The sequence below is a fragment of the Salvelinus alpinus genome, chromosome 14, assembly GCF_045679555.1.
Source record: "Salvelinus alpinus chromosome 14, SLU_Salpinus.1, whole genome shotgun sequence".
Classification (NCBI taxonomy): domain Eukaryota; kingdom Metazoa; phylum Chordata; class Actinopteri; order Salmoniformes; family Salmonidae; genus Salvelinus; species Salvelinus alpinus.
Genome location: NC_092099.1, coordinates 11,873,758 through 11,888,934, shown reverse-complemented (window position 1 = coordinate 11,888,934; position 15,177 = coordinate 11,873,758). Strand labels below are relative to the sequence as shown.

Sequence of the window (15,177 nt, the reverse complement as noted above, 5' to 3'; positions counted from 1 at the left end):
ACAACCACGTGAATGAACCCAGAGCATCAAATTAGGGGACTATAACAATCCAGACTAAGTGAACCACAATCATGACTTTTCAAACCATTCCTTATAGATACCACAAATATCAAGTTTTAAATACAGAATTCTGACTACGTTATCATTGTGGTGTAGCCTTACAGTAGCTTCTAGCCTGTAATGTATGGTTAGAGTCCGGCAACTTTCCCGGATGTCATGCTTATTCCCTCTTGATTCTAGGAAACGTCAAACTGGGATAACTGAAAAATCTGGGAGTCCTTTTTTAAAAATGTTATCCACATTTTTCAAGCATAGGTACGGTATTGAGGCGTGTGGTTTACCGTAGCGTGGAGTGTCGCCCGGAGCGGGAGATGCTGTTCCCGTTGACGGGGGACGGGAAGTTACTCCCCCCATGCAGGTCCTCTATGGATCTGCTCCAGGGCTTGTCCACCGACTTCTCCGGGTTGTCCTCCACGCTGTCGCCATCAAACCTGGAGAGGGGAGACACACAGGACAGGACAGGAGACTTAAGAGATCGTAATACATCACTGTACTTCTCTGATCACAGTCCGACGATGTATGTGTCCCAAATGGCAACTTATTCACTTTTAAGTGTACTAGTTTTGACCAGGGCCCATAGGTAGTAAAAGTAGTGCACTACATAGGGTATAGAGTGCCATTTTGGGACACAGCCCTAGTCTGTTTAACACATTATCAGTAGGTAGAAGTGTATACAAATTCAGGCTTAAGTGCAACATTGTGGAGATGCTCTTATTTCAGATTTCAGCAGGGCAATTCCCAAATAGATGTGGCTATTTTCTAATGGAAAGGCAGGGGACTAACTTGTACCAAGCGAATCAAGGTAAACACTCACTGATGGGGTAACCATTTGATACGCGTTGGACAGACTAGTGACATAGGGTCCGAACGTACATTTCAAATGTAACCGCCACGTAAAACAAATGCCATTGGCTCTGAATGGCAACCTTGTGATCAGGCTGTCTATGAACAGAATCTACATGCCAAACAGAGCAAATGTCTACGTCCCAAATGTCACCACTATTCCCTATGTAGTGCACTACTTTTTGACCAGGGCCCATAGGGAGTCCCATAGGGCTCTGGTCAAAAGTAGTGCGCTATATAGTGAATGGGATGCAGCCAGTGTCCCGGGAGCCGTTCGGTCACCACATTCGACCAGTGACTCGGTGTTTCTGAGAACGAGGCAGCAGTAGCAGCATTGTCGAGGAAATGCATCACTGATTAGGCAGAAAAGGGCCATTGTGCTCATTGTCTGGCCTGCGCTAGACGGGGTGCATCTATAGGGTGAACAGAGCCAGGGGGACTTACGTGACAGCGTACTGCGCAAAAGAAAGATACTCCACCAAAACATCCAGGCCTTTGTTTTCTTCGTTGAGGAATTCTCTCACCCACCTGGAAGGAGAAATAACACCCCGTGTTAGTCCAAGAACAATACTAGTCACACAAACAGTATGTGGGCCCACAGTGTGAGACACACAACAAACAACAGACACACAGAACTGTCTGCGATTCAGCCATATTATCATTGAGATACACGTCAAGTGCCAAGGGTCCGACACAAGATCTAGCTTTAATAAAAAGCTTGAAATAAGTGCTGGCAGAGAGAGAGGGTGGAAACAGAGAGGGAGAGAGAAAGGGTAAGAGAGCCAGAGAGAGAGAGCCAGGGAGAGAGAGCCCCAGAGAGAGAGAGAGAGAGAGAGAGAGAGAGAGACCCAGAGAGAGAGGGTGGAAACAGAGAGAGAGAGAGAGAGCCAGAGAGAGAGAGAGAGCCAGAGAGAGAGGGTGGAAACAGAGAGAGAGAGAGAAAGGGTAAGAGAGCCAGAGAGAGAGAGAGCCAGAGAGAGAGGGAGAGAGAGCCAGAGAGAGAGAGAGAGAGAGAGAGAGAGAGAGAGAGAGAGAGAGAGAGAGAGAGAGAGAGCCAGAGAGAGAGACAGAGAGAGAGCCAGAGAGAGAGCCAGAGAGAGAGCCCCAGAGAGAGAGAGAGAGAGAGAGAGAGAGAGAGAGAGAGAGAGAGAGAGAGAGAGAGAGAGAGAGAGAGAGAGAGAGAGAGAGAGAGAGAGAGAGAGAGAGAGAGAGAGAGAGAGAGAGAGAGAGAGAGAGAGAGAGAGAGAGAGAGAGAGACAGAGAGAGATAGAGAGACAGAGAGAGAGACAGAGAGAGAGACAGAGAGAGAGACAGAGAGAGAGCCAGAGAGAGAGAGAGAGAGATATTTTAGATTTCCCCCACATTTCTCTCACTCTCTTCCCATCAGTCACTGGGAGGAATAGCGATGAGCCGGTTGGGGGACTTCAAAGCCTTGGTGGTACAGTGGAATACAGCAACACACACACACACACACACACACACACACACACACACACACACACACACACACACACACACACACACACACACACACACACACACACACACACACACACACACACACACACACACACACACACACACACACACACATATAAAGACACATAGGCAGCTCCCCTCTCCTCTCCTCTCCTCCCTACCAGGGAGGGCCTTGACAATGATCAAAAGACCATTTCTACCTTTCTCACCGCCACCAGTGCAAAAGTGGGCCACCTATTCAGCATGCTGGAGCCTTCATCTGCACTCGACAGCGATGGAAAACAGAGCCGTCTTTTTGAGAGACAATACAGCATGTTTGACTAATGACAGCCACTCCTCTCTCTCTCTCTCATATTTATGAGCAAAGGACTCACTCACTCACACTCTTTCTCACACTCTTTCTTTCTTAGCGACTCCACCAGCATCGTGTCTATTTACGGGGCCAATTACTTTAACGGGCTGTGATTGCACCGTGCATAACACACAGCCAGGCCTTCAGAAGTACTGTGACGATCACTAACAAGGGACATGCTCGTCTGAGGCACTGAAGGGACGAAAACGGATTGAAACACTGAGGGCTTAAGCGGAATTGCGCCCTAATGAACTGGGCCTCTCAGTCTGACTATGGCGTGGCTGCATTCTGACTTGTGTTGCTAATAAAAAGGGCTCCTTTTAAGGGCATGGGACCCTTAATAGTAATGTCCTGTAGAGGGAATAGGGTACCATTTGGGATGCGTCGTGGTGGCGGAGGTGTGACCTGACCTTAAACACGCGGGAGTCACGAGTCGTGACCACACGACTACAACAGCAACAGTTAGATTCATAATACGACAATGTAACTTGTCAACAATTGAACGAGGTGAAAACAATTGAAAGGCTGTGTGGTACTGAGAAAAAGGCTGTCTCCACGATCAGTAGACGCAAGATGTGTCTTCTCTGAAAAGGACTGATTGTTATGTAGCCTGCTGGTCATCACACTGATTTCTTCTGGTTTCTGCCCTCCCCCTCTTTATAACCGCCCCCCTCCCTCCCCCCGTCTCTCTCTGGGAAAAGGTAATGCTTCATTATCTCATCTAGATTAGGTCGATTATGAATGTAATCTAGTTTAGCGACATAAGGTCACTAAAACAAGGCACGAGATAATCCACGTAAACAATGCCTACCCTCCTGGCTTTGTTTTGAGAGACAGACTTCCTCCGCCGTGACTCGCTTTTGTGGTTCAGTGTGAGTGAGCGAGTGAGAGATTGTGTGTGTTGGTGTTGTTGGGACCCTGAGATCCTCTAACTGTTGTTGTGTTATGGTGCTGGAGTCTGCGTGTTGTGATGGTACAGAACTGTGGCTGTCTGGTCCCCTTTCTGCGTCAGAGTCCCAAATGGCATTCCCTTTATAGCGCACAACTTTTCAACAGGCCCATAGGGAATAGGGTGCCATTTGGGACGCAACACTTTCCCATTCACATCTACACACATATCAATTACTACCCACCCTATGTGATTTGTCCTTAACGAAATTTCCAGTTCTCTCAGGACTTGGGTGGACTCCTGCACTCTCCGTCTGAATTTCTGGGGGCAAAGAAAGGGAATTATTATTAACATTTCATCACTCTGATCTGGTGGGTTATAAATCCTAAATTGTACAACAGACACCACCGCTGCCATTCCGAAAGGGAAATGTCCTGAAGAGAATGTGTGTGCTTTCTTGTCTTGAATAGGGCTGCACAATTCTGGGAACTTTCAGTACATTCCCTGGTTCTCCAGAAAAGGCAGTTCCTCCTTATGGAACAATAGAATCTTCTGCGCATTCCAAATGGCACTCTATTCCCTATATAGTACACTATATAGGCAATAAGGTGCCATTTGGGACGCAGATATATTCAACTCATTAAATTGGCCCTGGCTTGTATTTGAGCTGCCGGGCCCTTTACACACACCGACCGTAGATCCATTCTTGTCCTGTGTGCTGTTACCGTGGTTTTACCGCCAGGAGAAAATGCTCGGGGGACTGAAGTGTATGACCTGACCTGCATGTGAATACACAACGTGACACGACACAAGTGTTTGTGAGGGGCGGTCTCTCTCTCTCCCTCCCTCTCTCTCTCTCTCTCTCTCCCTCCCTCTCTCTCTCTCTCCCTCCCTCGACTCCAAACAAAAGCCCTGCGGCCTGTTGCGCCACAACTGTGAGGAGGAGGAGGAATAGAAAAAGCACAAGCGTGAGCGACGGGACTCGCTGGCAGACATTCATAATCAACGGCCAGAAGAACCAACGTTGCTCACTACTAGTTCAGAGGAAGAAACCAATCTCCCTGATGACAGAGAGTGAAATCATTGCATCACCAATGACAGAGACAGAGGAGGAGGCTCCCAGTATCCATATCCCCCCAGTTTGGCTGAGGCCTTGTCTTCCCGTTCCATGCTGTGCTCATAGTGCATAGTGTAGGGAATAGAGCGCAGTTTGGGATGCACCCTGTGTCTATCAGGGAGGAAACAAACAGAGCTAGACTCAAGTGTTAGAAACACAGAGAGCGAGAGCGAGAGAGAACAGTACAGGGACGTTCCCATTGCCAGGGCTTCTCTGGGCCCGTAGTACTGGGCTGGGTGGTGGTGTGTGTGTTTGGCCCATGTGGAGATGAGAAACAGAGTGTAATTGTATTAGGAAGGAGACCCTTTGTGTGGAAAGCAGAGCAAGTGCGAGGGCTACTGCGCAGACTCCTTGACGCCCCCCCCCCCCACACACACACACACAGTCACGTACACACATACACACACTCCCCACTCCTCAGTAAGTACTACCAGCTGTTCTACCGACGCAGATCCAGAGAGAGCAGAGGAGAGAGGACAGAGAGTAGGGGGATATAGAGGAGAGAGAGGAGAGAGAGAGAGGACAGAGAATAGGGGGATATAGAGGAGAGAGAGAGGACAGAGAGTAGGGAGATATAGAGGAGAGAGAGGACAGAGAGTAGGGGGATATAGATGAGAGTGAGAGGACAGAGAGTAGGGAGATATAGAGGAGAGAGAGAGGACAGAGAGTAGGGAGATATAGAGGAGAGAGAGAGGACAGAGAGTAGGGGGATATAGAGGAGAGAGAGGAGAGAGAGAGAGGACAGAGAATAGGGGGATATAGAGGAGAGAGAGAGGACAGAGAGTAGGGGGATATAGAGAGAGAGAGAGGACAGAGAGTAGGGAGATATAGAGGAGAGAGAGAGGACAGAGAGTAGGGGGATATAGAGGAGAGAGAGAGAGGACAGAGAGTAGGGGGATATAGAGGAGAGAGAGAGGACAGAGAGTAGGGGGATATAGAGGAGAGAGAGAGCAGGGTGATATAGAGGAGAGAGAGAGGACAGAGAGTAGGGGGGTATAGGGGAGAGTGAGAAAGAGGACAGAGAGTAGGGGGATATAGAGGAGAGAGAGAGAGAGGAGAGAGTAGGGGGATATAGAGGAGAGAGAGAGGACATAGAGTAGGGGGATATAAAGGAGAGAGAGAAGATAGAGAGTAGGGGGATATAGAGGAGAGAGAGAGGACAGAGAGTAGGGATATATAGAGGAGAGAGAGAGAGGACAGAGAGTAGGGAGATATAGAGGAGAGAGAGAGAGGACAGAGAGTAGGGAGATATAGAGGAGAGAGAGAGAGGACAGAGAGTAGGGGGATATAGAGGAGAGAGAGAGGATAGAGAGTAGGGGGATATAGAGGAGAGAGAGAGGACAGAGAGTAGGGGGATATAGAGGAGAGAGAGAGGACATAGAGTAGGGGGATATAAAGGAGAGAGAGAGGACAGAGAGTAGGGAGATATAGAGGAGAGAGAGAGAGGACAGAGAGTAGGGGGATATAAAGGAGAGTGAGCGAGAGGACAGAGTAGGGGGATATAGAGGAGAGAGAGAGGATAGAGAGTAGGGGGATATAGAGGAGAGAGAGGGGACAGAGAGTAGGGGGATATAGAGGAGAGAGAGAGGACATAGAGTAGGGGGATATAAAGGAGAGAGAGAGGACAGAGAGTAGGGAGATATAGAGGAGAGAGAGAGAGGACAGAGAGTAGGGGGATATAAAGGAGAGTGAGCGAGAGGACAGAGTAGGGGGATATAGAGGAGAGAGAGAGGACAGAGAGTAGGGGGATATAGAGGAGAGAGAGGACAGAGAGTAGGATATAGAGGAGAGAGAGGACAGAGAGTAGGGGGATATAAAGGAGAGTGAGAGAGAGGACAGAGTAGGGGGATATAGAGGAGAGAGAGAGGACAGAGAGTAGGGGGATATAGAGTAGGGGGATATAGAGGAGAGTGAGAGAGAGGACAGAGTAGGGGGATATAGAGGAGAGAGAGAGGACAGAGAGTAGGGGGATAGAGAGTAGGGGGATATAAAGGAGAGTGAGAGAGAGGACAGAGTAGGGGGATATAGAGGAGAGAGAGAGGACAGAGAGTAGGGGGATATAAAGGAGAGTGAGAGAGAGCATAGAGTAGGGGGATATAGAGGAGAGAGAGAGGACAGAGAGTAGGGGGATATAAAGGAGAGTGAGAGAGAGGACAGAGTAGGGGGATATAGAGGAGAGAGAGAGGACAGAGAGTAGGAGGATATAGAGGAGAGAGAGGACAGAGAGTAGGGGGATATAGAGGAGAGAGAGAGAGCAGGGTGATATAGAGGAGAGAGAGAGGCCAGAGAGTAGGGGGGTATAGGGGAGAGTGAGAAAGAGGACAGAGAGTAGGGGAATATAGAGGAGAGAGAGAGAGGAGAGAGTAGGGGGATATAGAGGAGCGAGAGAGGATAGAGAGTAGGGGGATATAGAGGAGCGAGAAAGGACAGAGAGTAGGGGGATATAGAGGAGCGAGAAAGGACAGAGAGTAGGGGGTTATAGAGGAGAGAGAGAGGATAGAAAGTAGGGGGATATAGAGGAGCGAGAGAGAGGACAGAGAGTAGGGGGTTATAGAGGAGGGAGAGAGAGGATAGAAAGTAGGGGGATATAGAGGAGCGAGAGAGAGAGAGAGAGAGAGAGAGAGAGAGAGCAGGGTGAAACAGAGGAGAGAAAGCAGGAAGAGAGAAATAAGCAGGGAAATGGAGCAGGGGTAAAAAGAGAGAGGGGGAGAGAGCAGAGGGAAAGAGAAGAGAGCGATAGAGCAGGGAAAGAGAAAGGAGAGCAGAGAAAACAGGGGGAAAGTGAGAGAAAGAGGTAGAGAGTGGGGAGCTGTGCGCGCTCCAGAGGGGTCATCCTGGAAACAAATCAAAGGCTGATACATTCTTGTGAACTTTTTGGAATGGAAATCTTCCTCCTTGGCTGTCTATTGGCTGAGAGGAATGCACTGGGCCTGCATATGTAAAGCGGAGGCAATGACCTCCAGCTCCGGCTCTCCACAGAGGCACAAAGTGGCAATTGTTTGAGTCTGAAGAAAAGGGGGCTGAGCAGGAATGTAAAACCATAACTCTCTCTCTCTCTCTTTCCCCATCTCTCTCCCTCTTTACCCCGCTCTCTCTCTTTCTCTTTCCCCGTCTCTCGCTCTATTTGCCCTGACTCTCTCTATTTCACCCTCTCTCTCAATTTCCCCCCTCTCTCTCGCCCCCTACCGCTCTCTCTCTCTTTCCCCTCTCTCTCTTTCCCCCTCTCCCCTGGTGCAGGCTGCTGACCACCGCGAGGGACAAGATAACTCCCGTAGGAACATGGTATAAGCCGTACGCTAGAAGGAGCAGACAGGAATATTGGAGAAGTTTCTCACAGTTCTTCTCTACCAGGGCATGTGCTAAACGGCCCATACAGGCCTACGCTGCGATGTGAAAATAAACACGGGGGGCCAGGGATGTCTTTCCTCATCTGAGAGCAGCTCAGACCTGTTTTAATAAAGAGCTGGTGCCTCTCGGTCCGATTGTGACAGACGTTTTCAATAAAGATAGAGGACGACCATACTTTGGTCAGGGCTGCTAGACAAACAAAGGGAGCGAGGGCGAACATACTGTATGCAGGCCCTGGAGTCAGTGGCCACATCCCAAATGGCACCCTATCCCCTATATAGTGCACTACTTTTGACCAGAGCCCTATGGGTCTCGCCATGGACCCATAAGTAAGGCACTATAGGGAATAGGGTGCCATTTGGGATGCACACAGTGTGTAATAAATCCTTCCTTCAGCCATCGCAGTGCTACGTGTTTACACCCTGACAGAGAGAGACACAGACAGACAGACAGACACAGACAGACAGAGACAGACAGAGTAAACCTGGACCAGTCACTTCCGTCATCTGGGAGCCCTCCCATACACTACGGCTGTGTTTCAAATGGCACCCTAATCCCTATATGGTGCACTACTTTTGACTAGGCTCTGGTCAACAGTACAGGAAATAAGGGTGTAATTTGGGATGCAGAGTAAGCCTGCCCCATCCCACAGTACACTCATCCTCATAGTCTTACATCTGCCTACAATATGAACACTTCTCATCCACCATCCACTCTGTTCCCTCTTTCTATTCCTCTTCTTCTCCTCGCCTATTTTGTTCTTCATCCTTCTTCTTCTTCTTCCTCCCATTCTTCTTCTCCTTTATCTCCGTCTCCAGAGAGAAACGCTGATGTTTCAATCCTGTTCGGTATCATTAAAACAGTGTACTAAGTATGCGTCCCAAATGGCACCCCCATAGGGATCTGGTTAAAAGCAGTGCACCAGAAAGGGAATAGGGTGCCATTTGGGATAGACATAGACTACATCGATAATGCAGCTAGGGATGCAGGAGTGCCAAAATACAAGCTGCATAACATATTCCCTTTGCTTTTTCTACCGGGGAAGGGGACGAGGGACAGACGTTCAACACTATGGAAAACGCATGTTGTAAATAATTCAACAATAGCCTAACTCAGCAGAGCAGGGGAGCGGACGGCAGAGAGAGACATTCTATTTGTGGGGCTGTCGTCACGTCCATCGCCAGCGACAGATCTCAACTCTCGCTCTCGTCGTGCTGCCGTAAGCGTATACTGTGGCTCTGAAACTTTCCCTCCAGTCAGTCAGCGTAATGAAATTATCTGGAACAATTTGCGGTTATTCTGGCAGAGTCATTCCGTTAATTAGTTTTTACCACAGAGAGAGACGACGCAGTGTCGGCGACCCAAATAGCATCCTATTCCCTATTATACCTCCCGGTATACCCACCCGGCCCCGGTCAAAAGTAGTGCACTATAAAAGGGAAAAGGGTGCCATTGGGGACGCATCCCTTCTCACAGCGGCACTATCTCTCTCCGCGAGCCAAAACTCTGCCTTATTGGCAAGGCCTGAAGGTTGGCTGACACTTTACTTTTGAAAACCCCCACACCCCAAACTCCCCTTCTGTGGCCAAAGAGTTAGCCTCAGCCAGTACTGGCTGCTTCACTCCCCTACTGCTACCACCAGCAAGTTGTGGGGATGATTTCATAACACTCCTTTAAACTATGGTGAGGCTCTGCAAGGCCATGTTTAAAGGGACATCTCACTCACAAATGACATTTTGTCAGATGTTTTAAGACCTCAGAAGTAGTCAGAATGACACCTATATGCCTGTTTCCCATGATGATGGTGCACTCATTTGGGTTGGAGACATACAGTAGCTGGATCTACGCCACCGATGTCGTGGTTTCATCTTGACTTTAGAGGTCTGAAAACATCTGACACATTTCTCTACTTCTCGGGGCCACTGGGCCTTCTTTCCACAGCCATAGGAACGCTGGGATATCCTGGTGGTGTGGAGCTGGTTGGAAGGGGAAGGAAGAGGCTGGGGCAGTGGAACAGTTGGTTGGGAACAGTCAACACTCTCTCACTCACTCACTCTCTCACTCACTCTCTCACTCACCTTCCTGGTGACGGCCGGGTCCAGATAGCCCCTCAGCTTCTGGATGTATGTGTGAGGTGGGTTCTTCACTTGGAATCGTTCCTGTGAGAGCGGGAGACAGACAGAGGGAGAGATCGAGAGAGAGGAGAGAGCGAGAGAGGCGAGAGCGAGAGGAGTAGAAAGAGAGGAGGAGAGAGAGAGAGAGGAGAGAGAGAACACACAGACACATTAAAATACTTCAGAACACAATGTGTTTAGCAGCGGTTACGAGCTACTTTGCTCAAGCCTGCGGACTCAGAAACATCACGGTTGTTGTTTTATAACGGCACTGGCATCAAAGGCCATAAGATCATCACTCACAGGGACCCCAAAATCATAGACTCGTCTTGATTCTCTCGTCTTAATGTGAAACCAGCTGGTGGTGGATACAATAACAGCTGATCTTGAGACGGACACCCATCTTTATATTGTCGAATCACGCAAAAGCCCCATCATGAATCACCATCATCCATCCAGTCAATGTAAATCATAGGGCTTTGTTGTGTTGTGAGAGGCTGGAGAGCTGGGAAGCAGTCTGTTTGAATGAGTCGGAGTCCCAGACGGCACCCTATTCCCTATATAGTGTACTAAAATCCCCAGAAAGTGCACTATTAGGAAATAGGGTGTCATTTCGGACAGGCCCTATGTCTGATTGATTATCCACTCGTACTGGAGTGGACGTGACCAATATGCCTCAGTGTGCTGTTAGCTACCACCCTGGCAGAGGTAGTCTGATGGACTCTGGTCAAAAGTAGTGCACTTTGTATGGAATACAGTGCCATTCGTGATGAAAAAAGTGGCCATTAACTAATCCACACAGCTCCTGTTTCCACATAATAGCTTTGTGTCTATGCTGTATTTATGCACTGCGGTGGTGCATCTGTGCCTACTAAGAGCTCAGGAGGCAGGCTGGCTACCCCCGGCTGCACTGACCGACTGGCTGTGGCTGGCAGTAGGCAGCCCCCCCCCTCCCCCACGGTGCTCCAGAGCTCACTACATGTCGCTAGGCAACCCAGGTCAGACATGCAGGGACGCAGACAGAGTGGTTTTTATGTTTTGGGTGTGAGCGGTTTGATCATCCTATTGCTGGCTGTGTGATGATGGCGATGGCCTCGGCCGTTACATCAATGCGCGAGTGAGTGCTGCTGCCTCTCAGTCCCAAATGGCATCCTATTCCATTTATACTGCACTACTTTTTGACCCGGGCCCATAGGGTCACCCATAGGGCTCTGGTCAAAAGTAGTGCAAGATATAGGGAATAGGATGTTATTTAGGCTTCAAACATGGAAACCATTGTTGGTGACAGACAGGCTGCATATGTTGCTGATAAAAAAGGACAGGGAAATGAAGAGAGAGGATATAGGAAGGGTAGTGGTCTGGATTCAATCTAGACTGCAGTAGAATCTCTCCTCCTTTCCTCTGCACCTGCAGCATGGGGGCTGAGTAAGACAGGGGAGGGGGAGACTGGGAAGGTAGGGGTTAAGGGAGCTGGGAGAGTAGGAAGTGGGAGACTGGGAGGGTAGGGGTTAAAGGAGCTGGGAGAGTAGGAAGTGGGAGACTGGGAGGGTAGGGGTTAAAGGAGCTGGGAGAGTAGGAAGTGGGAGACTGGGAGGGTAGGGGTTAAAGGAGCTGGGAGAGTAGGAAGTGGGAGACTGGGAGGGTAGGGGTTAAAGGAGCTGGGAGAGTAGGAAATGGGAGACTGGGAGGGTAGGGGTTAAAGGAGCTGGGAGAGTAGGAAATGGGAGACTGGGAGGGTAGGGGTTAAAGGAGCTGGGAGAGTAGGAAGTGGGAGACTGGGAGGGTAGGGGTTAAAGGAGCTGGGAGAGTAGGAGAGTAGGAAGTGGGAGACTGGGAGGGTAGGGTTTAAAGGAGCTGGGAGAGTAGGAAGTGGGAGACTGGGAGGGTAGGGGTTAAAGGAGTTGGGAGAGTAGGAAGTGGGAGACTGGGAGGGTAGGGGTTAAAGGAGCTGGGAGAGTAGGAAGTGGGAGACTGGGAGGGTAGGGGTTAAAGGAGCTGGGAGAGTAGGAAGTGGGAGACTGGGAGGGTAGGGGTTAAAGGAGCTGGGAGAGTAGGAAGTGGGAGACTGGGAGGGTAGGGTTTAAAGGAGCTGGGAGAGTAGGAAGTGGGAGACTGGGAGGGTAGGGGTTAAAGGAGCTGGGAGAGTAGGAAGTGGGAGACTGGGAGGGTAGGGGTTAAAGGAGCTGGGAGAGTAGGAAGTGGGAGACTGGGAGGGTAGGGGTTAAAGGAGCTGGGAGAGTAGGAAGTGGGAGACTGGGAGGGTAGGGTTTAAAGGAGCTGGGAGAGTAGGAAGTGGGAGACTGGGAGGGTAGGGGTTAAAGGAGCTGGGAGAGTAGGAAGTGGGAGACTGGGAGGGTAGGGGTTAAAGGAGCTGGGAGAGTAGGAAGTGGGAGACTGGGAGGGTAGGGGTTAAAGGGCGCAGTGCCAGGAGCTTATGTAATATCCTGTGTGTGGAGGGAAAGAGGGGCTTGGCATAGCCGCCAGATAAAGAGGAGTGAATTCCTGGTAATTACAACCGAGCCGCCGTTGTAAAGCCCTGAGTTAAAGACATGCTCCGGTACCGTTGTAAAGCCCTGAGTTAAAGACATGCTCCGGTACCGTTGTAAAGCCCTGAGTTAAAGACATGCTCCGGTACCGTTGTAAAGCCCTGAGTTAAAGACATGCTCCGGTACCGTTGTAAAGCCCTGAGTTAAAGACATGCTCCGGTACCGTTGTAAAGCCCTGAGTTAAAGACATGCTCCGGTACCGTTGTAAAGCCCTGAGTTAAAGACATGCTCCGGTACCGTTGTAAAGCCCTGAGTTAAAGACATGCTCCGGTACCGTTGTAAAGCCCTGAGTTAAAGACATGCTCCGGTACCGTTGTAAAGCCCTGAGTTAAAGACATGCTCCGGTACCGTTGTAAAGCCCTGAGTTAAAGACATGCTCCGGTACCGTTGTAAAGCCCTGAGTTAAAGACATGCTCCGGTACCGTTGTAAAGCCCTGAGTTAAAGACATGCTCCGGTACCGTTGTAAAGCCCTGAGTTAAAGACATGCTCCGGTACCGTTGTAAAGCCCTGAGTTAAAGACATGCTCCGGTACTTTGGCGACTAAGAAACCTTCTGCTTTAGGCTGGATGTGTCAATGTGTAGTTCATACATGCATAATCTTTGAGCAGAATTACCGTCTTACCTCAATTAGCCACGAAATCCCAAGTGCGAAAGCGACTGTGTTCTTGAAGCTGTGCCGTGTGAATTTCCCTACATTTCCCCCCACGTGGGCCAGCCCGCTAGCATTTAGATTTCTTGCCAATGAGCTTCAGCCTCTTGCATTTGAGTGACAGCTAGAAAGAGGCCTGCTCAGCACTATCCAATGAGGTTGCAGGGTGGGCCCAATGGCTCACTGGACGCAGCAGAGAGAGGGAGAGCAATGAAGTGGGGTACATATCTGCACATACGTGACTTACTACGACATTTTTGGGGACCACTTTTGGTTTGTGAGGGCTACTTTCAGACTTACTGGCTAAAAAGTATACAAAAGTACCAGAGAATCTCTTTAAAATCCCAGGCAGCGCTTCTCCCCCATTCTCAGAAACAGCACTGCAGTGTGGATGAGAGGACAGGAAAAGGAAGAGGAGAAGGAGAGGAGAGAAACTTCCCCCATTTCAAAGGGACAGAGAGGAATCACTGAACATGCACCATACTGGGCCGTCAGGCAGCTGATCTAGCAAATCGTTACAACTCCTCTATGAATGGGGAAAGCAGACCTCTCTCTTCTGCGTTGCAGGAGGAACAAGTCGAGAGACACTTTGCTTCAAGGGCTTTCCCAATCTAAAGGCTGAGGATGAAGCACCATGAATAACTGGGTCGTTCCATGCAATGAGTCCCTGTTGGGTAGAGTACGTTTTATATCACATCATTTTTACATTCTGTCATACAGAGTAGAGGTCGACCGATTAATCGGCATGGCCGATTAATTAGGGCCGATTTCAAATTTTCATAAAAAACGGTAATCGCCATTTTTGGACGCCGATTATGGCCGATTACATTGCACTCCACGAGGAGACTGCGTGGCAGGCTGACCACCTGTTACGCGAGTGCAGCAAGGAGTCAAGGTAAGTTGCTAGCTAGCATTAAACTTATCTTATAAAAAAACAATCAATCTTAACATATTCACTAGTTAACTACTACACAGTGCGGCTTGGTTGGGTTGTGTTTCGAGAGGACGCACGGCTCTCGACCTTCGCCTCTCCCGAGTCCGTATGGGAGTTGCAGCGATGAGACAGGACTGTAACTACCAATTGGGTACCACAAAATTGGGGAGAAAACTGGGTAAAAAAAAAAGTACAAATATCAAAAGGTACTCTTTTTGTGAAACGACCCATCTCTCAAAAACATTGCTGTATCAACATTCCATCCACATGGCATTGACAAACAGAGAAGCCATGCTCTATGTCCCAAATTGCACTCTTGTTTATTTAGTTTGTTACTTAAGACCAAGGCCCATAGGTCTCTGGTCAAAAGCAGTCCACTATATAGGGAATAGGGTGCCATTTGGGACAAACCCATGATGTAGATGAGAGAGGTCTACTGAGGGTCAGAGTAAGGCTCGTTAGGTGATACAGTCTCTGATGAGGATAATTGGACATTGATGAATTCAGCATGTTCTTTATGCAGGCCTCCTTCGAATCATCTCCTCACATTGTTTTTGTTGTGAGAGCATCTTTAATATTTGATCGATCTCCTTAATTTCCCCCCAAGAATTGAATAATTCAACCCCCCTGAATATTTTTTCAGGATAAATATTGTTAAAAGCGAATGTACTTATCAGCCTTGTTTCTCTGGTTACCCCTACGAACATCGCAGTTGCCATGATTATACATCAAGAAATTCGGTGTAGCTATAACGTGACATAGAAAAACATATTATTCAAAGCTTTAACATGGGTTCATTATTTTGATGGCAAACATGAAAACCTAGAAGTCAATTTTTTTTGTTG

General features: G+C 48.9%; 1 protein-coding gene across 9 annotated transcripts in view; it reads right to left on the bottom strand.

Moving 5' to 3' along the window:
• Positions 1-15,177, bottom strand: part of LOC139538419 (formin-like protein 2) — a 95,172-nt gene that overhangs the window by 40,243 nt on the left and 39,752 nt on the right. For all 9 annotated transcript variants that reach the window (XR_011667737.1, XM_071340422.1, XM_071340417.1 and 6 more), the window contains exons 3-6: positions 10,167-10,247; positions 3,868-3,944; positions 1,348-1,431; positions 342-491 (exon numbers count right to left, since the gene is read on the bottom strand). Coding sequence is in view for 8 of the 9 variants with exons in the window: in XM_071340422.1 (XP_071196523.1) it covers positions 342-491; positions 1,348-1,431; positions 3,868-3,944; positions 10,167-10,247 (392 nt within the window). In the remaining variant the exon portion in view is untranslated. The remainder of the gene's footprint in view (positions 1-341; positions 492-1,347; positions 1,432-3,867; positions 3,945-10,166; positions 10,248-15,177) is intronic.